The sequence below is a fragment of the Geotrypetes seraphini genome, chromosome 1 (genome assembly GCF_902459505.1).
Source record: "Geotrypetes seraphini chromosome 1, aGeoSer1.1, whole genome shotgun sequence".
In the NCBI taxonomy this organism is placed as follows: domain Eukaryota; kingdom Metazoa; phylum Chordata; class Amphibia; order Gymnophiona; family Dermophiidae; genus Geotrypetes; species Geotrypetes seraphini.
In genome coordinates, this window is record NC_047084.1 from 130,275,005 (window position 1) to 130,301,850 (window position 26,846).

General features: G+C 44.6%; 1 protein-coding gene across 9 annotated transcripts in view; it reads right to left on the reverse strand.

Moving 5' to 3' along the window:
• KIAA1109 (KIAA1109 ortholog) overlaps positions 1–26,846 on the reverse strand; it is a 908,505-nt gene that overhangs the window by 782,406 nt on the left and 99,253 nt on the right. For all 9 annotated transcript variants that reach the window (XM_033938537.1, XM_033938601.1, XM_033938589.1 and 6 more), the window contains exons 11-13: positions 20,201–20,357; positions 9,088–9,166; positions 7,064–7,155 (exon numbers count right to left, since the gene is read on the reverse strand). In XM_033938537.1, coding sequence (XP_033794428.1) covers positions 7,064–7,155; positions 9,088–9,166; positions 20,201–20,357 — 328 coding nt within the window. The remainder of the gene's footprint in view (positions 1–7,063; positions 7,156–9,087; positions 9,167–20,200; positions 20,358–26,846) is intronic.

Genomic DNA, 26,846 nt, shown 5'->3' on the forward strand with positions numbered 1-26,846 from the left:
AGTATTACCACAGTTTTCAAAGGAATTTGCCCAAATAACTTAATAGTTAACTGGGTAAATTCCCAGAGATGAAAACTTCCCTTCACTTACTATGCACAGTTCTGAATTTATATCTGCTGTCTATATTTTACAATATGGTCACCTTTTACTAAACCGCAATAGTGGTTTTTAGCGCAGGGAGCCTATGAGCGTCAAGAGCAGCGCTGGGCATTCAGCGCAGCTCCCTGCGCTAAAAACTGCTATTGTGGTTTAATAAAAAGGATGGAGGGTATATTTGTCTATTTTTGTATGCTATAAAAACCAAATACAGAGAGAGACTGAGAGCTGTTGACGAAGAGCTACGTGTGTCTTTCTTCGATTCCAGCCAGAATATCAGCTTTGTGTTCAGCCAAACAGGCCCAGGTTTCGCACTGAATAAAGTATTTTATAATTTTTCACTATTCTGTTTACTTAATATTTCATAATAAAGTAATTATAAAATACTTTCTTTGTGTTTATTTGATTCCTATTCAAGAGAATTACTTTATATATAGTCAATATAGGCAGAGAGTTAAATTTTTTAACATTTTCTAATGGTGGTGTGCCTCGTGATTTTTTTCATGAAACAAGTGTGCCTTTGCCCAAAAAAGGTTGAAAAACACTGGTCTAACTGATTGAGAAGACAGCAACAGAGCGTAGTGGTAAACAGAGTTGCTCTGAGGAACTTACCTTTAACCTTTCAAAGTTACTTGATGTCATCCACAGAGCCCAGTGTGGACACTGCCTTAGTGCACTGTCATTTTAAATCTTTGAAGCAGTGCCCCACCACACATGTGGGACCAGCAGTACAGTATAAAAGTTAAAAAGTCAACTCAAGGGAGGTGGGAGGGATGTAAGAATATATTCCTGCTGTCCTGGAGCAGAAGCAAGGAAGCTTGTTGTTTTGAGGGGGAAGCAAAGAGATCTACTGATGGAAGATCTGACAAAGCACCAGGGTGATGAGGGGCCACTCTGTTCAACAGCCCTGAGCAGTATTCCTTGAGCAGCTGTCCAGGTCCATATGTGGACTGCTTCTCAACAGAGGTGATAAGAGTCTGTTTCCCCATTTTATCAGGTAATACACTGCAATCTGGTTGTATGTGCAGATAAGAACTACCTGATAAGAGCATGCTGTTCTGGAATGTCTTGAGAGCATTCCAGATTGCTCATAATTCCAAGAGGTTGATGGGAAGAGCTGCTTCTTATGGAGATCAAGAACCATGTGAATGGAGGTCCCCAACTGATCGTGGAAGCATCCATGCTGAGAAATTTTTGATGTAGAGGGGGCTGAAAAGGAAGACCTCAGGTAAGTCTGTGTGGAACCATTCCCCACTGGAGAGTGTGTCACAGAGAATGGGTACTATGAATGTGGGCTGATAGCATCTCCATGGCTTGAGACACTGAAGCACCCAGAAACAAAGCTGAGCAAATGACGTTACATGGACCATTAAAATCATGTGACCAAGGAGACTCAGCATCTGACAAGCGGAAAAGTGGATGGCATTCAAGATTTCCATAGACAGTTGTACTATATTGCCCACTCTAAGCTACAGTAGAAAAGCTCGACCCTGGATTGTGTCTAAGAGAGCGTCAATAAACTTCAAACTCTGAACTGGTTGAAAATGAGATTTGGGATAATTTACTACAAAACTCTGAGACAAATAGCAGAAGAATTGAAGTCTTTGCTGTCTGGTGTGAAGGTGCTTTGATTAACCAGATTAATGACGAGCCAAGGCAAAGTCAAAAGGCAAGACTTGGAAAGAAAGTAGAAAGTTCCAAAATGGAAGTGAAGATACTTCTAGCGAACAGGGAGAATGGATACATGGGTGCACACCTCCTTCAAATCTAGAGAACAAAGCCAATCATTAAGCTGTAGCATGGGCAGAATGAATCCCAGAGAGGCCATGCAAAATTTCTCTTTTAGAAGGTATTTGTTCAGATCTCAAAAACTGAGAATCGGTCAAACTGCTCGTGCCTTTTTAGGCATAATAAAGTATATACAATATAAACTTCAACCCCTCTCCAGAAGAACAACTGGTTCTTTGGCATTTTGCCGAATGAGAGTTGATAGCTCCCATTGAAGTACATTTTTCTGAAGGGAGAGCTGAAACAAGATGCTTTTGGTGGAGATTCTGGAGACCTTCTGTCTCAATGAAGAGCAAAGCCCTGCCAAATGATTCGAAGAACCCAATGATCAGATATTTACGAGGGGCCAGTGCTCCGGAAATAGGAGTAGCCTGCCTCTGAATGGCAACTTGTTTGACGGAGACAGCTGAATGGTTGCAACGCTCCCTAGGTAAGAGTCAAAAAGCCAACTGTTGCTTAGGCTGAGTCACGGTTTGTGACTTTTGTCTTCTTTGCTGTCTTGGATGGGAGTGCTACATGGCATGTCTCTGAGCAGGAGGAGCAGCCTGGGTAAACCGCTGCTTAACAATGTAGTAATAAGAGTTCTGAGTATCTTCTAGAAGAAATAGAAAATTGTGGTCTAGATAATTTTTTGATGGTGCCTGTATATTTTTAATCAGGTCAGCTACTTCCTCAATCTTGTCACTGAGAGGTTAGATCCCAGACGAGGAACATCTGCATGGGGTTCTGGAAAAGCCAGATCCAAGTTGGAAACTCTTGAGCCAAGTAAGACGACACATGGCTACTGATAGAGCAGAGATGCGAGATAATACATCAAAGACATCAAAAGCACCTCATGTTAGAAACTTGAGAGAATCCAGAAGTTTCCTAAGATGTTTCTAGAATTCAGAAGTTTTATCTGTTGGAAGAAATCAACAAAGGAAAGCAAGTTGATACTATGTATCAAGCTTTTCAAAAGGCATTTGAAAAAGTGCCTCATGAAAGACTTCTGAAAAAATTAGAAAGTCATGGGATAGGAGATAACATCCTATTATGGATTATGAACTGGTTGAAAGAAAACAGAGATTAGGGATAAATGGTCAATATTCTCAGTGAAGAACGATAGATAGTAGGGTTCCTCAGGGGTCTGTGCAGAGACCACTGCTTTTTTAACATATTTATCAATGATCTAGAGACAGGAATAATTAATGAGAGAATTAAATTTGCTGATGACACAAAGTTATTCAAAGATGGTAAATCACAAAAGGATTGTGAAAAATTGCAAGAGAACCTTGTAAGACTGGGCGTCAAAATGGCAGATGACGTTTAATATGAGGAAGTGCAAAGTAATGCATGTGAGAAAGAGGAACCCAAACTACAGATATGTGATGCAAGGTACTACGTTAGGAGTCACTGCACAGGAAAAGGATCTAAGTGTCATCATTGAGGATACATTAAAGTCATCATTGAGGATACATTAAAGCCTTCAGCTCAGTGTGTGGCAGCAGCTGAGAAAGCAAATAGAATGTTAGGAATGATCAGGAAAGGAATGTAAAACAAAGATGAAAATGTTATCATGCTTTTGTATTGCTCTATGATGCAGCCACACATCGAATACTGTATGCAGTTCTGGTTACCACATCTCAAAAAAGATACAGCAGAAATAGAAAAAGTACAGAGAAAGGCAACAAAAATGATAAAAGGGATGGGACAACTTCCCTATGAGAAAATGCTGAAGCCTGGAGAAGAGATGTCTCAGGGGTAATATGATAGAGGTCTATAAAATACTGAGTGGAGTGGAAAGGGTAGATGTGAATTGCCTGTTCACTCTTTCCAAAAATATGACTAGGGGGCATGCGATGAAACCTCTAAGTAGTAGATTAAAAACAAACTGCAGAAAATATTTCTTCAATCAATGGGTAATTAAACTCTCTGGAACTCATTGCCTGAGAAAAGTGATGAAAGCAGCTGGCTTTGCAGGGTTTAAAGAAGGATTGGATAATTTCCTAAAATAGAAGCCCATAACCCATTATTAAGATAGCTTGGGAAAATCCACTGCTTGATGGACTTGATGGACCGTCAATCTGTCCCAATATGGCAACTTTTATGTTCTTACGTTTTGGATTAGAGACTTCAAATAAGTTGTGGAATAAAGCTGGTAGTCTAATTAGGGAGAGTGTGGTGTAGTGGTTAAAGCTATAGCCTCAGCACCCTGAGGTTATGGGTTCAAACCCACGCTGCTCCTTGTGACCCTGGGCAAGTCACTTAATCCTCCCGTTGCCTCAGGTACATTAGAAAGATTGTGAGCCCACCGGACAGGGAAAAATGCTTGAGCACCTGAATAAATTCATGTAAACCGTTCTGAGCTCCCTGGGAGAACGGTATAGAAAATTGAATGAATAAATAAATAAATACAAAATTGCTTATGTCAGTAGAAATTGGGCCTACATAGCTGTGGATTGGTTTCCAAAGCCTCTCCCTCTCTCTCTAGGTATCCAAAGCCTTACCTTGGGTCTCATTATGTGACATGCTTATGTTTACACTGCTTAGCCTCCCTTATCGGTTAGTAACTGAGGGAGAGAAACATTCCTTTCTTGTTTACATACATAGTAACATAGTAAATGACAGCAGATAAAGACCTAAACAGTCCATCTAGTCTGCCCTATAATTACATTCATTACAATGTCATGATTAAGAGGGTTTTTTTCTTTGAACATGCAGAAGAGTTGTTGGCTGGATAAGAACATCTGGAAGAAAGCAGTAGACAAAACTGAAAGGAGCTATTGTAAGAGCAACAAATCATTTTGTAAGAAAAGTGAGGAAAAGACCACTTTAGTTCTTAAAACTAGTAGCTGAAAAGGTAAGGAAACTTAAATTAACTTTCATAAGTTAAAAAAAGATAGCAGAAAGAGAAAGACAGCCAAAAATACAGTATCTGGAAAAGTTAAGCGATGCGGGTGTTCAATGGAAGATAAAATAACCAACATGGTAAAATGGGGGAACAGAACATTTTTTAGATATATTAGTGATAGGAGGAAGTACAAATGTGGCTTGATATCCAAATGTGAAGCAGAAGAATGTGTAGAAGCTGATTAAGATAAAGTTGAATTGCTTAACAAATATTTTTGTTCTGTGTTCATAGCTTAAACGCCAGGAGCAGAACCACAGAAGACAAACACAAATAGGGATAAAGGTGTGGTAGACCATGAACAATTTTAAGAGGGTTATGTTCGGGAGGAGCTAGCTAACTAAAGGTGGACAAAGCGACGGGGCCGGATGGTGTACACCCGAGGGTGCTGAAGGAACTTAGAGCAGTTCTGCCAGCTCTGCTGGCTGACCTTTTCAATGCTTCTCTAGAAGTGGGAGTGGTATCAGAGGACTGGAGAAGGACAGATGTGGTCCCTCTTCACAAAAATGGAACTAAGGAAGAAATAGGGAATTAGAGGCCAGTAAGTCTGACTTCTGTGCTAAGCAAATGAATGGAAACAGAGAACAGTGAAGAATCTGGAATCCTGTGGCTTACAGGACCAGAAGCAACATGGATTCACTAAAGGTAGGTCTCGTCAGACAAATCTGATCAATTTCTTTGACCGGGTGACCAAAGAATTGGATAGAGGGAGTGCCCTAGAAGTGGTGTATTTAGAATTTAGCAAAGCCCAAGCATCTAATAAATAAATTGAGTGCCCTCTATATGGGTCCCAAAGTGATGGACTGGACAGGAACTGGTTGAGTGGAAGGCAACAGAGAGTAGTGGTCGCTGGAGATCGCTCTGAGGAAAGGGATGTTGCCAGTAGAGTACCTCAAGGTTCTGTTCTTGGGCCTGTTCTTTTTAACATTTTTATAAGCGATATTGCTGAAGGGCTGTCAGGTAAGAACTGCCTCTTTACAGATGATACCAAAATCTGCAATAGAGTAGACACAGTGAATGGTGTGAATAACTTGAAGAAAGACCTAGCGAAGTTGAAGAATGGTCTGATATTTGGCAGCTAAAATTTAATGCTAAGAAATGCAAGATCATATATTTGGGCTGCAAAAATCCAAGGGAACAGTACAGTTTAGGGGGTGAAGAACTTATGTGAACGACAGAAGAGCGGGACTTGGGAGTGATTGTATGTGGTGATGTGAAGGTGGCCAAACAGGTTGAAAAGATGACGGCGAAAGCTAGAAGGATGCAAGGGTGCATAGGAAGAGGAATGGCTAGTAGGAAAAAGGAGGTATTGATGCCCCTGTAGAAGACTGGTGAGACCTCATTTAGAATATTGTGTACAATTCTGGAGGCCGCACCTTCAAAATGATATAAAAAGGATGGAGTTGGTCCATAGGAAGGCTACTAAAATGGTCGGTGGTCTTCATCATAAGGCGTATGGACACAGACTTATAGATCTCAATCTGTATACTTTGGAGGAAAGGCGGGAAAGGGGAGATATGACAAAGACGTTTAAATGACTCACGCACATTTATGCCACGTAGGCAAGTCTCTTTCATTTGAAAGTAAGCTCCAGAATGAGAGGGCATAGGATGAAGTTAAGAGGTGATAGGCTCAGGAGTAATCTAAGGAAATATTTTTTTACAGAAAGGGTGGTAGATGAGTAGAACAGTCTCCCGGTAGAGGTGGTGGAGACAGAGACTGTGTCTGATTTCTAGAAAGCTTGGGATAGGCACGTGGGATCTCTTAGAGAGAGGAAGAGATAATGGTTACTGCAGATGAGCAGACTGGATGGGCCATTTGATCTTTATATGCCATCATGTTTCTACCTAATGTGAAGCAGCCTTTGGCCACTATGAAGAGGCAATTAGCCTTAGCCAATTTCTGCCTTCCGGTTTTTTTTCAAGGCTATAATCACACTGCTGTGTTTCTAGGCAAGAGCAAGCACTATGAGGCCTCCACTGATGATTCCAATACTGGCGGGTACATTAATATAAAGGATACATCTAGACAACAGTTTCCTCTCCCACTGTACTGCCTTATTACCTGTATGATGACGTGAACTTCAAAGACACAATAATGATTCAGCACTAAAGCACCATGATACAATGAACCTGCAAAATCCAACAAGATAACTGGACATAGATCCATATTTTAATCCATATTTAGACCCCTCTGAAGAGCAAAAGATCTGGTCCCATTCCTGCTCACTACAGAAGATGTTCTTCATTTTACCAAGCATATCTAACTCCACATTGGACCACAAAAACTTACTGCCAACATTTCTGCTTCGATAAGAGTCCGGAATTGCATACTACTGGTGGCATCAACATGCAGAAGCTGTCCCTTGATTGTTGGGGAGTATCCTAAATGAACACAGAGAATAAGAAAAAAAAGCATATTTCAGCAATAATATTGACAAGTGTTCAAAACTGGCTTTGCAAACCCAGAGCACAAATAACTAAGAATACAATAGTTAACAGATACAAACCGGAGTTATTGAAATCACGTCAAAATTAACACTTTCTCTGATGGTAGGGAGAACGAACGGGCACTCTCTAAAATTGAAAGGGGATAGATTCCGTACGAACGTAAAGAAGTTCTTCTTCACCCAGAGAGTGGTAGAAAACTAGAACGCTCTTCCGGAGTCTGTCATAAGGGAAAACACCCTCCAGGGATTCAAGACAAAGTTGGACAAGTTCCTGCTGAACAAGAACTTATGCAGGTAGGGCTAGTCTCAGTTAGGGCGCTGGTCTTTGACCTAAGGACTGCCGCAGGAGCGGATTGCTGGGCACGATGGACCACTGGTCTGACCCAGCAGCGGCAATTCTTATGTTCATATTCTTAAATATCATCAATTACCTAAAATGAGGCATATAGTTTATAGAAATGTGTATGCATTTCCTGGCCAGTTTGGGATTTTATGCATTCAGGATCTATTTCAAAACCCACCTAATTTATAATGATACTTTATTTATTTCATTTTCAATCCTGTTGTCCCTAAAGAGCTTAGAACGGGTTTCAGATTGATTAAAAATAAAAGACAGTTAACAGGTTATGATAGAAGTTTTTATCTTAGCATGTTATATACTATATACTAGGGGTCTAATACAAATATACTTAGGGCTCCTTTTACGAAGCCGCGTTAGCAGTTTTAGCACACGCAGCTTTTTAGCGTGCGCTAAACCCGTGCTACGCAGCTAGAACTAACGCCAGCTTAATGCTGGCATTAGCGTCTAGTGCAGCCGGCAGTTTAGCGTGCATTAAACCGCTAACATGGCTTCGTAAAAGGAGCTCTTAATATACAGTTTATAGGTTACAATTTGTCATAGTTATCCTTATTTATTTATTCATTCATTCAATTTTCTCTACCGTTCTCCCAGGGGAGCTCAGAATGGTTTACATTAATTTATTCAGGTACTCGAGCATTTTTCCCTGTCTGTCCCGGTGGGCTCACAATCTATTTAATGTACCTGGGGCAATGGGGGGGGATTAAGTGACTTGCCCAGGGTCACAAGAAGCAGCGTGGGTTTGAACCCACAACCCCAGGGTGCTGAGGCTGGAGCATTAACCACTGCGCCACTCTAGAAATCAAAATGTAGCAAAAGTGATTCAAGTGTAGGACAATGAAGCCATTGTGACATTACTGATGATGTCACAATACCCGCTCTGGCTATCACCTTGTCCTGCTTACTCCTTTAAATTGTTTCTCCTTCTGCCGATCGTAACCCCCCGTTATTCCCCTCTACCCTTTATTCTCGAACTGTACCCTTTTTCTTCGTTCTAACCGTACACAGACTGTCTAGCCCCTCTTTGTTGTACCTATCTTTTGCTCTGATTTACCATTTTCTCTGATTGTACCATTCGCTGATTGTCCAGCACTTCTTTGTTGTAAACCGCCTCGAACTACTATTGGCTTTGGCGGTATATAAGAAATAAATTATTATTATTATTATCAGAGGCTGAATCTGTTCACACTATTTATTTAGTCAGTTTTCTCTACTGTTCTCCCAGGGGACTCAGAACAGTTTACATGAATTTATTCAGGTACTCAAGCATTTGTCTCTGTCTAATGTACCTGGAGCAAAGGGGGATTAAGTGATTTGCCCAGGGTCAACAAGGATCAGCGTGGGTTTGAACCCACAACCCCAGGCTGCTGAGGTTGTAGCTTTAACCACTGCACCACACACTCCCCACTTACAGTGCAAGTTTTTCAACCTAGTCATTGATAACAAGGTTTATATTTATTTATACTTTTATTTAATTTTCCAAGTACTTGGTCGGTAGGATTCTCTTACCAATTTCACCAACTGTCATTGGAATGTTGACTTCTAAGTATGATCCGGCTCCAACATTTACATGAACAGCATTGGTTTCCTAAAAAACATAAAAACCATCTAGTTAAATACATATGAAATGTGTATGAATGGACAGTAGCTAGGGTTGAAGTCTTTACAAATTTGAAATGTGCCCTAATTCAGCCCTTTCTTGTATCATCTACCTACTTAACCCCCAAGCTCTCTTCTGCTCCTATCCTTGCCAACATTTCACATTATTTCCAAAGTACCTAAGTACAGTCAAACCTCGGTTTGCGAGTAACCCTGTTTGCAAGTGTTTTGCAAGACGAGCAAAACACTCAGCAAACTTTTGACTCACAAACCGAGTGTTTACACCAGGGGTGCCCAACACGTCGATCGCGATCGACCAGTAGCTCAGGAAGGCAACGAGATTCTCGGCGAGAGAGAGAATAGAAGTCCTTGAGCATGCGTAGATGCATGCTCAAGGCAGGCAGGCAGGCAGAAGCCCTCCGGTCAGGTCAAAAGCGCGCCGGGACAAAGGCGTGCTTTGTCTATGAACCGAAGCCGGAAGATCTTCTAGGCACACGAGCTGTGCCTGCATGCCGGTGCCGGTGCTAGACGGGGAGATGGGTAAATTTAAGTTGTACTGGCGGGGGGGGGGGCCGGTTCGCACGATGGAGGGGGCCGGTTGGAGCGAGGGGGCCTTTGCGAGCGGGGGGGAGCGATGCCGGTTATCAGGGGTGGGGGTGGGAACGTATCAAAGCGAGTTTCCATTATTTCCTATGGGGAAACTCGCTTTGATAAACGAGCATTTTGGATTACGAGCATGCTCCTAGAACGGATTATGCTCGTAATCCAATGTACCACTGTATATAGAAAAGGCGAAAGTCGTAGGTTTGTCTATTTCACATTCTCTGTCATTTGACAAATCAGCTGCATGGTAGTAGGAAAGACCAGACTTCGGCACGTAACAAAGCAGCAGCAGTGAATGGCATGGCTGGCAGGAAATACAGGTCCAAAGAGTCACTCATATAATATCAGGTAGATTGAGCATAGAGGCATAAATGAATTACATTACTAATGGCATAGCTCAGTGAATCACAAGATTCCAGGTGTGTTGCCAGGTATTGAAGGACACGACATATACCGAGCATCACTTCCGGTGTCAATGCCTCTGCTCCTCTCTGCCCCCACATGAACCTCATCTCATTTTCCCAGAGTTTGGAGCTGTATATAGAGGGCCTCCAAGCATAGGTGGATGTCATCATGATGGCATCGTGCACATGCGTGCAACGCTATTATGTTGATGTCCGCACATGCTTGTAAGTCCTCCAGGGAAAACAAGGTGAGGTTTGAGAGGGGCGGGGCTGGGGGGTGGAGCAGGGTTGGGTTGTGGGTGTGCCACAGAAAAACATTTGCTCCATTAGTGTGCCTGAGCAAAAATAAAAAAGTTTGTGGGGCACTGGCATAGCTGGTGGGCAGACCAAATCCTAAGAGCCATAGTTTTCCCAGCAGAAGAGAGATATGGCTGGTGGAATGCCTAGGTCCTACCAGTCAAAGAAGCATAAAGCTGGTTAAACTGACTGGTACAGCAGCAGGGAGCCCAAGCCCCACACAAGCTGCCTAAAACCAAGATGGGAGCCAATGACAATTTCATTAGCAGGAGAGTGAAAGAGAAGGGAAGGGGCAGTGAATCAAAACTGACAGAATTTAAGCATGCCCAAGACAGGTAGAGAGAGGTTAAGATGAGTGTGAAAAAAGGGTTAGATAAACTTACATACTTATGGGTAGTAGCAGATTTACATAGGAACATAACATAAGAGAACATAAGCACTGCTTTGTTGGGACATACCAAAGGACCATCAAGCCCAGTATCCTTTTTCCAACAGTAGTCAACCCAGGCAACAGGTACCTGGCAAAATCTCACAGTAAAACAGATTATCCCAGGACAAGCAGGCAGCATATTCTCAACAGTGGGTGCTGTCACCAACGGAGCCCCGCAGCGGACAGCCTCGCAAGCAGACTTGCTTGAAGATCTTTGTAAGAGCTTACAAGTGCTGCACTGCGCATGCGCGAGTGCCTTTCTGCCCGAGTGAGGGCGTGCGTCTCCTGTGAGGTACCTCAGTTTAATGTTTTCTGCGGAGCCGAGAAGTCCTCTTCACTTCAGCTCTGCAGCCTTCGTTGCCTTCTCTCATCATGGTTTTCTTATTTTTGTTAGTCGCTGTGCTCGCGTTTTTTCTTATTGTCTCTTTTTCGTTTAAAAAAAAACTTTTATTTTTTCACTTTCTTCCGGCCAGCGGCCTTTAGGCCTAGCATTGGCCGCTTACCTCGTTCGTGACGTCGACCTTTATTTTTTTTTTTGTTATGGCCTCTTACCGGGTTCAAAAAGTGAGCCAGTTCGGCAAGGCCATTTCAATAACCGATCCTCATAGTCGGTGTATTGCTTACTTGGGTCCTGAACATTGCCCCGACGCCTGTTCGCGCTGTGCTACCCTTCAACCTCGAGCCCTTCGCAGACGACGTGCCAAGCTTCTTCAACTATTTGGCACTATGGAACAATCTGCTGAGGGTCTCGACCTCGGGTTCGGGGACGGCCTCGACTTCCAAAACTTCGACACCTGCATCTGCCTCCACCAAGGCCTCGGCCTCGACACCTCCGGTCTTGAAGGCCTCGCCGGTAGTTCTTCAGAAGTCTTCCTCGGTGGGTAAGTCTCCTGTCTCTCCTTCAGGTACTATTCCTAAGAAGCCTCCAGAGTCCTAGGCATCCAAGGCCATATCTGCAGCCCTACCAGCCTCTTCCAGACCTCCAGCCAAGCGTGCCTCCAAGCATAGGGAATACTCATCCTCGAGGTCACCCTCATTGGAGCGCACTGCTCGAGACCTGATCCCTTTGTCTCGGTGCCTAAGTTTGAGGACATGTTGAAAGCCATTCTGACCACTCAGATTTCCTCGGTCATGGCTCAACTCCTCCCATCCTCGATCCTGCTTCCTAAGAGCCAGCCTGAGCGGCAGTCTGAGACCCCTGTGGAAGCACCTCGAGGCAAGCCTCGGAAGTCTCGCCGTTTCTCATCCAGTGACTCTTTGTCTACTCCTTGGACACAGTCTCCTCAACCTCGATCGAGGCATCGCTCGAGGCATTCGAGGCATCTCGCTTCCAAGCTCACTCAGGAGACTATTCTACAGCAGAAATCCTCTCCTCCTCCAGATACTGAGTCTTCTATGCCTCGTTTATCAAAGGCTACCGAGACTTCTACTAAATCTAAACATAAGTCTCGCAAGGCTATTACACTGGCTGCTTCTCCTCGCAGTCCATCGAGGTCGAAGACTCCTCCATCGAGACCGCCTCTGAGGGAGCCTTCTCCTCCTGCCTCGACCCGCTCTGTTCCTCGAACCCTGGGAACTTCACCATCAAGGTTTTTGAAGCGCAAGCACTCTCTAACTTCTCCTGTTGCAGGTAGTGGAGCTTCTTCAATCACTGTGCGCCTGGATTCTGAGCCTCCTTCTCAATATTCCAGAGAGGCTTCTCCTTCCTATTCGGTGGTTCCTAAGTCTCGCACTCCTTCTCCTGAAGGTGCCTCGACCTCGAAGTCTGCCTCTTTTGCAAGGTTTGTCTTTGACATGGGGAAAGCTCTTCAGCTGAATCTCCACTCTGATTCCAAGTACACCACTGAATACTTAGCTGACATGGAGTTGCCTCATCCACCCAAGGAGACCTTGAGGCTTCCTATGACTCCAGTATTGAAGCAAACTTTCTTAAGGAATATGGAAACTCCTTATTCCATTACAGCCATTCCATCCAAGCTGGAATCCAGGTATCGCACAATACCTTGCAAAGGCTTTGAGAAATCTCAATTGTCCCACCAGTCCTTGATTGTGGAATCTTCTTTAAAGAAAGCTCAACCATCTAAGCTTTACGCTGCGGTCCCTCCAGGCAGGGAGGGCCGTACCATGGACAAGTTTGGCCATAGATTATATCAGAATTCCATGATGGCTAACAGAATTTTTAATTACAACTACACTTTCACTGCTTATTTTAATCATTTCCTCAAATTGATGCCTAGGTTCTACCCGGCTCTAGAGGAACAGTGTCTTCCGGAATTGGGACTCTGTCTCAACTTCGACTCTTCATGCTGCAAGCCACATATGATGCCTTTGAGCTCTCTTCCAGAGTTTCTGCTTTTGCAGTAGCCATGCGTCGCCTCGCTTGGCTCCGCATTGTTGATATGGATCCCAATTTGCAGGACCATCTAGCCAACTTGCCTTGCCAGGGAAATGAACTTTTTGATGATTCTATTGAAGCTGCTACAAAGCGTCTCTCTGAACATGAGCGTTCTTTCGCTTCCTTGATTCGGCCGAAGCCTAAGACTCCTCCTGCTCAGCCATACAACAATCACCACGTCGTTATCCTCAAAAAACGATGCCATCTTTCTCCAGGATTCCGCCTAGAAGGCCACCACAGCAACAATGAAGGCAGAAAGCTCAAACTCCTGCTGCGGCTAAACCAGCTCAGTCTTTTTGACATTCCCAGTCTGAGCATACCAACGTCCCTTCATCAGACTTCTCTTCTGCCCATAGGAGGTCGTCTTCACCATTTTTATCACCAGTGGGAGATGATCACCTCAGATCTCTGGGTTCTCATCATCCTTCGGGAGGGATACTCACTTCACTTTCTTCAGGTGCCTCCAGATCACCCTCCAAGAGAGTGTCCTTCAAATTTGTCGCAACTTCCCCTTCTTCTTCAGGAAGCTCAGGCTCTTCACCTTCGAGCTGTCGAGGAAGTTCCCTTAAACCAACGGGACATGGGCTTTTATTCCTGTTGTTTTCTAGTCCCAAAGAAGATGGGGGATTTGCGACCCATTTTCGACCTCAGAGCCCTCAACAAATTTCTAGTCAAAGAGAAGTTTTGGATGCTTTCTTTACCAACCTTATATTCCCTGATGAATCAGGGAGATTGGCTATGCTCTCTAGATCTCAAAGAGGCTTACACTCATATCACGATTCATTCAATCTCTCACAAATATCTACGATTCCGAGTGGGGTAACTTCATATACAATACAGAGTTCTTCCTTTCGGACTCGCCTCATCCCCCAAAAGTGTCTGGTGGTGGTGGCTGCAGCCCTCTGTACCCAGAGTCTTCAAATTTTTCCGTACCTGGACGACTGGCTCATCAAAGCCCCCTCTCAACAAGGGGTTATTGCAGCGACCCAACAGACTATTATGTTCCTCCAATGTCTAGGGTTTGAAGTCAACTTTCCAAAATCCCAGTTGACCCCATCTCAGTCTCTTCAGTTCATTGGGGCCATTCTAGACACTGTCCAACTCAGAGCGTTTCTACCTCCACCACATCGGGATACCCTCATTCGTCTTTGCCATCAAGTGTCTCATCTCACATCAATTTCAGCAAGACAAATGATGGTTCTGCTCAGTCACATGGCTTCTACTGTTCACATGACTCCTTTTGCCAGACTTCACCTTTGCAGACCTCAGTGGACCCTGGCATCTCAGTGGCAACAAGCTCAACAAATTATAGTAACTCCTTTGTTGAAGCAGTCTCTCCACTGGTGGATGCTCTCTTCCAATCTTTCCAGAGGTTTGCTCTTCCACAATCTCCCTCATCAGAAGATTCTCACATCAGACTCCTACGCATGGGGAGCCTATCTAGACGGTCTCCGTACCCAAGGTCATCGGTCTCCTGCGGACCGTCTTTGTCACATCAATCTGTTGGAACTCAGAGCGATTTTCAATGCTCTCAAAGCTTTTCAACACCTTCTTCACGACAACGTAGTCCTTATCCGGACGGACAAACAAGTCGCCATGTACTACGTCAACAAACAGGGAGGGACGGGATCTCATTCCCTTTGTCAAGAAGCTCTGAAGCTGTGGGATTGGGCAATCCATCACAACATCTTTCTCAGAGCTGTCTACATTCAAGGTCAGCACAACTGTCTGGCTGACAAATTGAGTTGTCTTCTGCAACCACACGAATGGACACTCAATTCCTCGCCTCTACGTCAAGTGTTTGCTCGATGGGGGACTCCTCAAATAGACCTCTTTGCCTTTCCCCTCAACAATAAGCTGCCTCAGTTCTGCTCCTGGATATACTCTCCCCAGCGTCTCGAGACAGATGCTTTCCTACTGGATTGGACGGGTCAGTTTCTCTATGCCTTCCCTCCATTCCCTCCGATTCTCAAGATCTTGTCAAACTCAAGACAGAACATGCCACTATGATTCTCGGTGGCCCAGACAACCGTGGTACTCCCTTCTACTTCAACTCAGCACCAGGGAGCCTCTACTTCTACCAGTTTTTCCCTCTCTGCTTACTCAGAGTCAAGGTTCCTTACTACATCCCAACCTACAGTCTCTACACTTAACAGCTTGGTACCTTTCAACCTAACAGACTCTCTGCAGTTTTCTCAGTCTGTTGCTTTCAGAAAGCCGTCCACTAGGCAATGTTAGGGCCAGAAATGGACTAGATTTTCTGCTTGGTGTTCCACTCGCCATATGGAGCTAATGTCTACCTCCTTGGCTTCTCCTTGGATTATTTACTTCACCTATCACAATCTGGCCTCCAGTCTACATCTATCCGAGTCCATCTCAGTGCGATTGCTGCTTTTCATCAGTCTCTTGATGGGAAACCTCTGTCTGCACACCCTGTGGTTTCCCGCTTTATGAAAGGACTTTTTAATGTTCATCCACCGCTCGAACCACCTCAGTGGCCTGGGATCTCAATGCTGTCCTGGCTCTATTGATGAAGCCTCCATTTGAACCAATTGATAAGGCTCATCTCAAGTACCTTACTTGGAAAGTAGTTTTCCTGATTGCCCTCACGTCTGCTCCAGGAGTCAGTGAGTTACAAGCTTTGGTTGCGGATCCACCTTTCACAGTTTTCCACCATGACAAGGTGGGCCTCCGTAACTATCCAAAATTCTTGCCTAAAGTTGTTTCAGAATTTCACATTAATCAAGCTACTGTTCTTCCAGTATTTTTTCCAAAGCCTCATTCTCACCCTGGAGAAATGGCGCTCCATACTTTGGACTGTAAGCATGCCTTGGCTTTCTACTTGCAATGCACTCAACCTCACAGAACATCTTTTCAACTTTTCATCTCCTTCGATCCAAATAAGTTGGGGCATCCTGTCTTGAAGCAAACCATATCCAATGGGATGGCTGCTTGCATCTCTTTCTGCTATGCTCAGGCTGGTCTCCCTCTGCAGGGTCGAGTCACGGGCCACAGAGTTAGAGCAATGGTGGAGTCTGTAGCTTTCCTTAGATCAACTCCTATTGAGGAAATCTGCAAGGCTGCCACTTGGTCCTCGGTTCATACATTCACCTCTCATTACTGTCTGGATACTTTTTCCAGAAGAGATGGCCATTTTGGCCAGTCTGTTTTACAAAATCTTTTCTCATAACTTGCCAACTTTCCCTCCATCCCACTATGCTTAGCTTGGAGGTCACCCACTGTTGAGAATATGCTGCCTGATTGTCCTGGGATAAAGCACAGTTACTTACCGTAACAGTTGTTATCCAGGGACAGCAGGCAGATATTCTCACAACCCACCCTCCTCCCCTGGTTGGCTTCTTAGCTAGCTATCTGAACTGAGGTACCTCACAGGAGACGCGCGCCCTCACTTGGGCAGGAAGGCACTCGCGCATGCGCAGTGCAGCACTTGTAACCTCTTACAAAGATCTTCAAGCAAGTCTGCTTGCGAGGCTGTCCCTGCGGGGCTCCGTCGGTGACGTCACTCACTGTTGAGAATATCTGCCTGCTGTCCCTGGATAACAACTGTTACGGTAGGTAACTGTGCTTTTTATGCTGTTTATCCTAAAAATATAAAGTGGCTTTTCCCAAGTCCATCTTAATAATGGCTTATGGACTTTTCTTTTATGAAATTATTGAAACTTTTTTTAAACCCTGCTAAACTAACTGCTTTCACCACATTCTCACAGTGGTATCAAACACCAGTCTCCAAAGATTCCACTCATCCAGTACTGTGAGACAGGCTTCAGCTTGCTGTTTGCCAGTTCACGGCCAATTTCTGGAATGCTGAGCAACCTTTCTTCCCTGTTAACAGTGACATGTATACTTCTCCCTCCAAATTTATGGGTTTAGTACTCATGACTCCAGTTATTCACACATTTCTAAACCCACCCACACCGAACCTGGTGGTCTAATGGGCAGGGCAGGAGTGATCTTCCTAAGCTACTGCCCCGTGCAGAACCATGAACATAAACGGCTGCCATGAATTTTCATGGTCTCACAAGACTACAGCGGGAACTCACAGTATCCATTTTTGTTCACGGCTCTACACGGAGCAGGAGCATAAAAAGATCACTCCTGCCCTACTTCACTGCTAGACACTCAGGTAAGGTATGGAGAGGTCTGTGAAGCAGGGGTGGGTCTGAGTCGGCCCTAAAAGTTATTCACAATTTTTCAATATTCACAGGCCAGCTCTGCCACTAACTCACGCGAATATGGAAGGAGAAGTGTACTGCAATTCTGTCAACCATTTCTTTACTTCCAGAAATGTCCAAGAGGAGTTTTCCATCCCAATGCAGCTGTAATGGAGTTTCTGTTGTTTTGTCGAGGAAGTCATCCTTCAGAACAGCTGCCTGCTCACAGTTCTTGCACCGTGAACATCAGAATGTGCTTCTTGACCATGTATGAGTAATTTCCTTTACACCACGGCCAACTCCAGGGACAGATGTGGCACCCCTGTCTGGCAAATTAACATGTTCCAATACTCCGGCAACTTAAGAATGTGCAAGGATGTTCACCTTTGGCCATTTTGACCAAGAACTGGAACAAGGGGTCCTGCCGACTTAAAAATCAGCATCTGAATTTGAACAACTGTCAGAGTCATCTTCAACAATATTCTTGGAATCAGATAATCCACTAGTCAGAGGGAAAGAAGAAGAAGTTGGCTGTGTGGAACTACTAACAATGACATTTTCTGTCTCTACTTTAACTGCAAACTCAATAAATCTTTCTTCTCACATTCTCTATCCTCCTCCTTTGCAGGTACAGTATCAATGCAGGTCATGCTGCTAGAGTAGACAAAACATCAACTCTCTGTAAGATTAGAAATTGTTTTGTTCGATTTTAATTGTGACTAAAGAATCACTGGTCGCAGCATCAAAAAGATGGGCAAGATGTTCTTTGTTGGCTTTTTCATTCACCAGATCACGTCTTTTGCATCCGTGCCAGTTCTTTTTTAGCTTCTCATATTCATATGACTAGGAAGCACGCGATGTAGATTTAAAACAAACCAGAGAAAATATTTCTTCACACAACATGTAATTAAACTCTGGAATTCGTTGCCAGAGAATGTGGTGAAATCAGTTAGCTTAGAAGGATTTAAAAAAGGCTTGGATAATTTCCTAAAAGAGAAGTCCATGGCTTGGGGAAATCCACTGCTTATTCCTATAATAAGCAGCATAAAGTCTGTTTTACTACTTGGGATCTAGCTAGGTGCTTGGGACCTGAGTTAGCTTCTGTTGGAAACAGGATACTGAGATTGATGAACCTTCAGTCTGTCCCAGTATGGCAATTCTTATGTTCTTATCATAAAGCTTCATCAATATGCGAATCCCTGAGTCTATTCGCTGATGTGGAATTCTTGCAAGCTGCCAGATTTCCAAAACCTTGCCCATGGCCAGGTGAGCTGCCTCTTTCAAAGTAGCCTTTTTGTCAGTATGTAAGTACATCCCCACTGGTTGGAAGATGAGAACTGGACATTTCTTCAGTACCCTTCCCTATCAGCACTGCTACTAGCCTTTGACATCCTGACTTCTTAGTTTTTACCCTAAAATGTGACATCAACTTGGTTTTCAACTGCCTATTTATCACTAAATTAGCTTTAACACGTGCCTACTCCATGCCTTCTTGAATTCAGACACAGTCTCTGCCTCCACCACCTCTTCCAAGAGACTGTTCCACACATCTACCACCCTTTCTGTAAAAAAAGTATTTCCTTAAATTATTCCTGAGCCTATCGTCTCAACTTCATCCTATATCCTCCCATTCCAGAGCTTCCTTTCAAATGAAAGAGACTAAGTTGTTATCACACTAAACTCTCAGTTATCTGGCACCCATGAAACCTGTAGTTTCTGGTTGCTTGAGAGTTACTCTAAAATAGTTTTGTCTTCCTTCCCACTTCACTTTCTTCCTCTATCATCTCCCCATCCCCACTTGTAGGTCCAGCATCTATTCCTTCCTTCTCACCCTCCTTTCTGGTCTGGGTTACTTTCTCTCCTCCCCTTTTTCTAACTCCCCCCCACTTATGGGTCCAGCATCCCTACATCTCCCCTCCCCCACACACAATTCTGATCCCCTATCCCCTCCCCCCCCCACACACCAGATCTGCACTTCCTCTGGTGGGTCTGGGACCTCCCTCACTTCCCTAAAGCAGTCCTGACCCACCAACCCCCTCTCCCTCACTTATCCGAAACAGCAGGAGGTTAGCAGAGGCAGTGCTGTAAATAGGCTGCTTGCTCCAGCCCCGGTAGGGCCTTTCTTCTGCTGCGTCAAAAGTTATGCTGCAGAGGAAAGGCCCTGCTGGGGCTGGCCATAACAGAGCCTGTTTATAGCGCTGCCACTGCTGCTTTGGGTAAGTGAGGGAGGGAGGGGGTTGACGAGTCAGGACCTCTGCCAATGCTGTTTTGGGTAAGGCGGAGAGAGGTTGGTGGGTCAAGACCACTGTTGCTGCTTTGGGTAAGTGAGGGAGGGAGGGAGGAGGCATCGACAGGTCAGGACCACTGCCGCTGCTGCCTTGGGATCTGGAAGGGAGAGCTGTCCGGTCAGTACCACTGTCATTTCGGGGGCTGGAGGGAGGGACAGAGAGAGGATTGTTGGGTCAGGACCACTGCCACTGCCGCTTCGGAGGCTGGAGGGAAAATGGAGGGAGGTTGTCAGGTCAGGACCGCTGTGGCTGCTGCTTCAGAGGCTAGAGGGAGGTTATTGGGTCTGGACCGCTGACACTGCTGCTACGGGGGCTGGAGGGAGGGATGGAGGGGGGTTGTTGGGTTAGGAGCGCTGCCGCTGCTGCATCAGGGGCTGAAGGGAGGATGATTTTTTTTTACTGCTAAGTCTCCAATAAAATGTAAAGGTGCCTACCCTATTTTTAGTAAAAAGCATATCAATGGTAGCATCTGCAATAATATTCATCCGCAGTTCAAAAGCCAGGATCTGACGCAGCTTCCCAGGCTGAGCAATTTCTGAAACTTTCATGATTTGATAGTCTGGTGGGAAAAAAAATTTCCACAAACATTCCCTACAGAATAAGAGAAAAAATAATAATTTTAAGCAAAATACTTACATGATACATCATATTCATATTTAGTACAAAGGCATAATTCATTTTACATTCAATTGAAATTCAACATCTATGCAAAAGAAATGATTTTAGAGCAGACAAAATCATGACATCAATGTTCACGGAATCCAAGAAAGAAAGAGGTCAGGAAAGTGGCGCTGTGGTTAGAGCTCCAGCCTCAGCACCCTGAAGTTGTGGGTTCAAACCCGGGGCTGCTCCTTGTGACCCTGGGCAAGTCACTTAATCCTCCTCTGCCCCAGGTACATTAGATAGATTGTAAGCCCACCAGGACAGATAGGGAAAATGCTTAAAGTACCTGTATGTAAATCGCTTTGAATGTGGTTGCATAACTACAAGTCCCAATCCCTTTCCTTTCATATAATCCATAGTGTTAAAACAGAGGTTCTCACTTCCTAACATCTGTACTCTTGTCTCTAGCTAAGGCATCCAAATGTTTTCACTCCAAAACTACACAGCTTTGGCATACACACACATCCTCCTATCCAACCACACAACGTTTGCACACTTTCTCCTTTCCTCAAACAACTATACAATCTCCTCCAGATTCTATATATGGCACCGAGAATTGAATGCCAAAATGTGGGCGCACTCCCAAAATGTGCGAGCCAATTCATGTCAATCACTGGGTGCTAACAACCAATTATTGAAGTTAATTGGCACCCATTAGAATCTAAATAGTGCATCAAGCTGTGTTCTGTACTGTAAGGCAATAAAAACTCACCTCATCCCCGGAAGAGTATGCCAACCCAAACTCCTCTAACCTGTTGACAAAGTTTTTGACCCTCAAGTTTCAAATGCTATGTGCTCATCCCATGCCAGATCAAACCATGTTTTCTCTCTCAGTGTTCTTCCACACCTTGTCATACTGTTTACCATAAGAACATAAGAATTTATTCAAACATACCGGGATATAATCTTTTTAGGAAGGACAGAGATGGTCATAAAGGTGGAGGAGTAGCTCTCTATGTAAAGATCAATATCCAAGCGACCGAAATGCAAGGGACCTGGGGAGAGGAAGAAGCGATATGGATTGCTCTGAAAAGAGAAGATGGAACTTCTATCTACGTGGGTGTAGTCTACAGACCTCAGACTCAATCGCAGCAAATTGATAAGGATCTGATTGTGGATATCCAAAAGTTTGGAAGGAAAGAGGAGGTTCTGCTGTTGGGAGATTTCAACCTGCCGGATGCGGACTGGAATGTTCCGTCTGCGGAATCGGAAAGAAGTAGGGAGATTGTGGATGCCTTTCAAGAGGCTCTGCTCAGACAAATGGTGACGGAACCCACAAGGGAAAAAGCGATATTGGATCTGGTCCTCACAAATGGAGAGAGTATCTCTAATGTTCGAGTGGGTGCTCACCTGGGTAGTAGCGATCATCAAACGGTTTGGTTTGATATAACGGCTAAAGTGGAGAGCGGCCGCACGATACTTAAAGTCCTAGATTTCAAACGTACGGACTTTAATGCAATGGGAAAGTACCTGAAGAAAGAGCTGTTAGGATGGGAGGACATAAGAGAAGTGGAAAGACAGTGGTCTAAGCTGAAAGGAGCGATAAAAATGGCTACGGACCTTTATGTGAAGAAAATCAATAAAAACAAGAGAAAAAGGAAGCCGATATGGTTCTCCAACCTAGTGGCTGAGAAAATAAAGGCGAAAGAGTTGGCGTTCATGAAATATAAAAAAACCCAAGAAGAGGAGAGCAGAAAGGACTACAGGGTGAAATTGAAAGAAGCCAAGAGAGAAATACGTTTGGCGAAGGCACAGGCGGAAGAACAAATGGCTAAAAATGTAAAAAAGGGAGATAAAAATTTTTTCAGATATATTAGTGAAAGGAGGAAGATAAAAAATGGAATTGCTAGGCTAAAAGATGCTGGGAACAAATATGTGGAGAGTGATGAGGAGAAAGCAAATGTGCTAAACAAATACTTCTGTTCTGTGTTCACAGAAGAAAATCCTGGAGAAGGACCGAGATTGTCCGGCAAAGTTACACGAGAAAATGGAGTAGATTCTGCGCCGTTCACGGAGGAGGGTGTTTATGAGCAACTTGAAAAACTGAAGGTGGACAAAGCGATGGGACCAGACGGGATCCATCCCAGGATACTAAGGGAACTCAGAGAGGTTCTGGCGAGTCCTATTAAAGACTTGTTCAACAAATCTCTGGAGACGGGAGTGATTCCTGGGGATTGGAGGAGAGCGGATGTGGTCCCTATTCATAAAAGTGGTCACAAGGATGAAGCAGGAAACTACAGGCTGGTGAGCCTCACTTCAGTTGTTGGAAAAATAATGGAAGTGTTGCTGAAAGAAAGGATAGTATATTTTCTTGAATCTAATGGGTTACAGGATCCGAGGCAACATGGCTTTACAAAAGGTAAATCGTGCCAAACGAACCTGATTGAATTTTTTGATTGGGTGACCAGAGAGCTGGATCGAGGACATATGCTAGATGTAATTTACTTGGATTTCAGCAAAGCCTTTGATACAGTTCCTCATAGGAGGCTGTTGAACAAACTTGAAGGGCTGAAGTTAGGACCCAAAGTGGTGAACTGGGTCAGAAACTGGCTGTCGGACAGACGCCAGAGGGTGGTGGTTAATGGAAGTCGCTCGAAGGAAGGAAAGGTGACTAGTGGAGTCCCTCAGGGTTCGGTGCTGGGGCCAATCCTGTTCAATATGTATGTAAGTGACATTGCTGAAGGGTTAGAAGGAAAAGTGTGCCTTTTTGCAGATGATACCAAAATTTGTAACAGAGTAGACACCGTAGAGGGAGTGGAAAATATGAAAAAGGATCTGCAAAAGTTAGAGGAATGGTCTAATGCCTGGCAACTAAAATTCAATGCAAAGAAATGCAGAGTAATGCATTTGGGGATTAATAATAGGAAGGAACCGTATATGCTGGGAGGAGAGAAGCTGATATGCACGGACGGGGAGAGGGACCTTGGGGTGATAGTGTCCGAAGATCTAAAGGCGAAAAAACAGTGTGACAAGGCAGTGGCTGCTGCCAGAAGGATTCTGGGCTGTATAAAGAGAGGCGTAGTCAGTAGAAGGAAGAAGGTGTTGATGCCCCTGTACAGGTCATTGGTGAGGCCCCACTTGGAGTATTGTGTTCAGTTTTGGAGACCGTATCTGGCGAAAGACGTAAGAAGACTTGAGGCGGTCCAGAGGAGGGCGACGAAAATGATAGGAGGCTTGCGCCAGAAGACGTATGAGGAGAGACTGGAAGCCCTGAATATATATACCCTAGAGGAAAGGAGAGACAGGGGAGATATGATTCAGACGTTCAAATACTTAAAGGGTATTAACGTAGAACAAAATCTTTTCCAGAGAAAGGAAAATGGTAAAACCAGAGGACATAATTTGAGGTTGAGGGGTGGTAGATTCAGGGGCAATGTTAGGAAATTCTACTTTACGGAGAGGGTGGTGGATGCCTGGAATGCGCTCCCGAGAGAGGTGGTGGAGAGTAAAACTGTGACTGAGTTCAAAGAAGCGTGGGATGAACACAGAAGATTTAGAATCAGAAAATAATATTAAAGATTGAACTAGGCCAGTTACTGGGCAGACTTGTACGGTCTGTGTCTGTGCATGGCCGTTTGGAGGAGGATGGGCAGGGGAGGGCTTCAATGGCTGGGAGGGTGTAGATGGGCTGGAGTAAGTCTTAACAGAGATTTCGGCAGTTGGAACCCAAGCACAGTACCGGGAAAAGCTTTGGATTCTCGCCCAGAAATAGCTAAGAAGAAAAAAAAAAAAATTTAAATTGAATCAGGTTGGGCAGACTGGATGGACCATTCGGGTCTTTATCTGCCGTCATCTACTATGTTACTATGTTACTATGTTAGGTACTCAAGCATTTTTTCCTATCTGTTTCAGTGGCCTTCACAGGGGACAATGTGGGCTTGAACCCACAATCACAGGGTGCTGAGGCTGTAGTTATAATCCCTGCACCACACTCTCAAACATCGTATTGTATAAAATAGCAAGGCAATTGTTGTCTGATAGAGATGGCAAACATAGTTAACAAAGCAAGGTGATACATAAAATGACAAAACATGGTGTGGTGAGCATAAACTGGCAGAACATAGCACAGCAGGCATAGGCTTACAAGCATGGCTGACAAAGTGAGACATGACGCAGCAAAAACGGTAAGGCAAGAGTGCATAACAGTACACATTGAACGGCAAACATGGTATGAGAGATTGTGGCATGGTGGACATACAATAGTATGGCAAACATAGCATGGTAAATGTGGTGTATAGCAAAATATAGTCTAATGTATTAGGGCGCTGGTCCGCGTGAGCGAACTGCTGGGCACGATGGACCACTGGTCTGACCCAGCAGTGGCAATTCTTATGTTCTTAAAAGAAAAAAGAAAACTTCCAAACTGATTCAAAATGTAAAGTCTCTATCAACTTTCATTCAATAATGCTACAGGGCAAGGCTGAAAACAGACTGAAAAACTAGAATCCACTTATCTGATATAGCTGTTCATGTTCCTTCTGCTTAATCCATCCTCAGCAATAATGGTTACTGTAAGAACACTTCAGCATATTCCCAACAGGGTAGCACAAGTCATTGTATCAGGGGATAACACATTATCTTACTAGATGGCATTAGGGTATTGGCAATATACATAAAACTCAATAAAATTTGTTGAACTTAAAAAAAAAAAAAAAAAAAACACTGAATCTGAAGCCAAGGACTGGCCTCAAAGACGAGACAAGAACACACAACAAGGAGTCGTGAGGACAAGATGTCAGACATTCAGCCAAGGGTATGTAGTTCAAAAAGTCACTTTATTGGTGAATTTGTCACAATAGATCAAAGATAGAGAATGACACGGGGAAAAACCTGTCCCCGCCACCGCCCCGTCCCTGGCCCACCATCCTCTGCACCGCCCCGTCACCGCCGTTCCCTTCACCGCCCCGTCACCGTCACCGCCATCCCTTTCACCGCCCCGTCACCGCCACTGCCATCCCATTCACCGCCCCGTCACCGTCCCCGCTGCATCCATATAAGCCTTAGTACTGTAATATTTAGCTTATTCCTTTCTTATAAATCAAAGTTCCTGCTGCTGAACTAGAGAAAGAGATGTTCAGCTGGCAGGGCTTTGTTTATAAATTTTTATCAACACAACTAATATATTATTTTATCCTAAAGCAAAAAATAAATTAATAAATAGAATTTTTTTTCTACCTTTGTTGTCTGGTTTCTGCTTTCCACATCTTCTCATTCAATTCCTTCCATCCACTGTGTGTCTTCTCTCTGCGTCTTCCATTTGCTGTTACTGTGCCTCTCCCTTCACCCCCCCCCCAATTGGTCTAGCACCCATCTTCTTCCCTCCGCTCCCCCATAGTCTGGCATCTGTCTTCTTCCCACTCTGTCTTCCACATTTCCCTTCAGGGTCTGTTCCTCTCCACCCTCCTTCAATGTCTGTCCTATTCCTTTCCACCACCACCCTTCCCTCCCTCCTTTACCATCTGTTCCTTTCTACCACCCTTCAGCTCCTCTCGCGTGGCCTATCTATCTACCTTCCTCCCTCTTATTTTCATGGCACATTACAATGTAATTTGTGCAAGCCACTGGAGCCTGCGAGCTCGATCCCTGTCCCATCCCCACAAACCATCTCGCTTCTGTGCTCCTATTTACCCCATTTCTAATATCTCCCCTAGGTATCTGCCATTGCCCCCCCCCCCCTGTGTCCATATACCATCCCCATTGCATGTCCCCTTTATGTCTCTGTCCCTATGCCCCATGCACATAATTTCCCCTCTTTCTGTTACCTTCCTGTGTCCAGATTTCCCCTATCTTCCTCTTACATACCAGTGTGTCTCTTCTTTTCAACCCCATCTAGCTTTTTTCCCTCTTTCTTCCCCCCCCCCCTGCTTCTAGCATCTGGCTCACCTGCCTGTCCTTCCCTTTCTTTTCTGCTGTGGGTTTTTCTTTCCGTTTTCATCCCCTTGGCCCAGAATCCTTTTCCCTTTCACTCCTTCCTTCCAGTTTGAGCCGGGAACACGGGCGATCGCACGGTCCTCGCAGCCCCCACCCGCCTGCCCAATCGATCGTAGTGATTAGCCAGCTCTCTCCCTTCTCCTCACCTTAGTTTGCAGGCTTTCTTTTTCGGCGACCTGCACGCTTTCCCAAAGAGCCCCCACCCGCCTGCCCAATCGATCGTAGTGATTAGCCAGCTCTCTCCCTTCTCCTCACCTTAGTTTGCAGGCTTTCTTTTTCAGCAACCTGCACGCTTTCCCAAAGAGCCGCGCACGCACGGCTGCTCAGTGTTCAATCTTCTGCTCTGCTGCAACTTCCTGTTTCCGGTTGCGTCAGAGCAGAAGATCGAAACTGAGCAGCAGCGGGTGCGCGGCTCTTTGATAGTGTGCGGGTCGCCGAAAAAGAAAACCTACAAACTAAGGTGAGGAGAAGGGAGAGAGCTGGCTA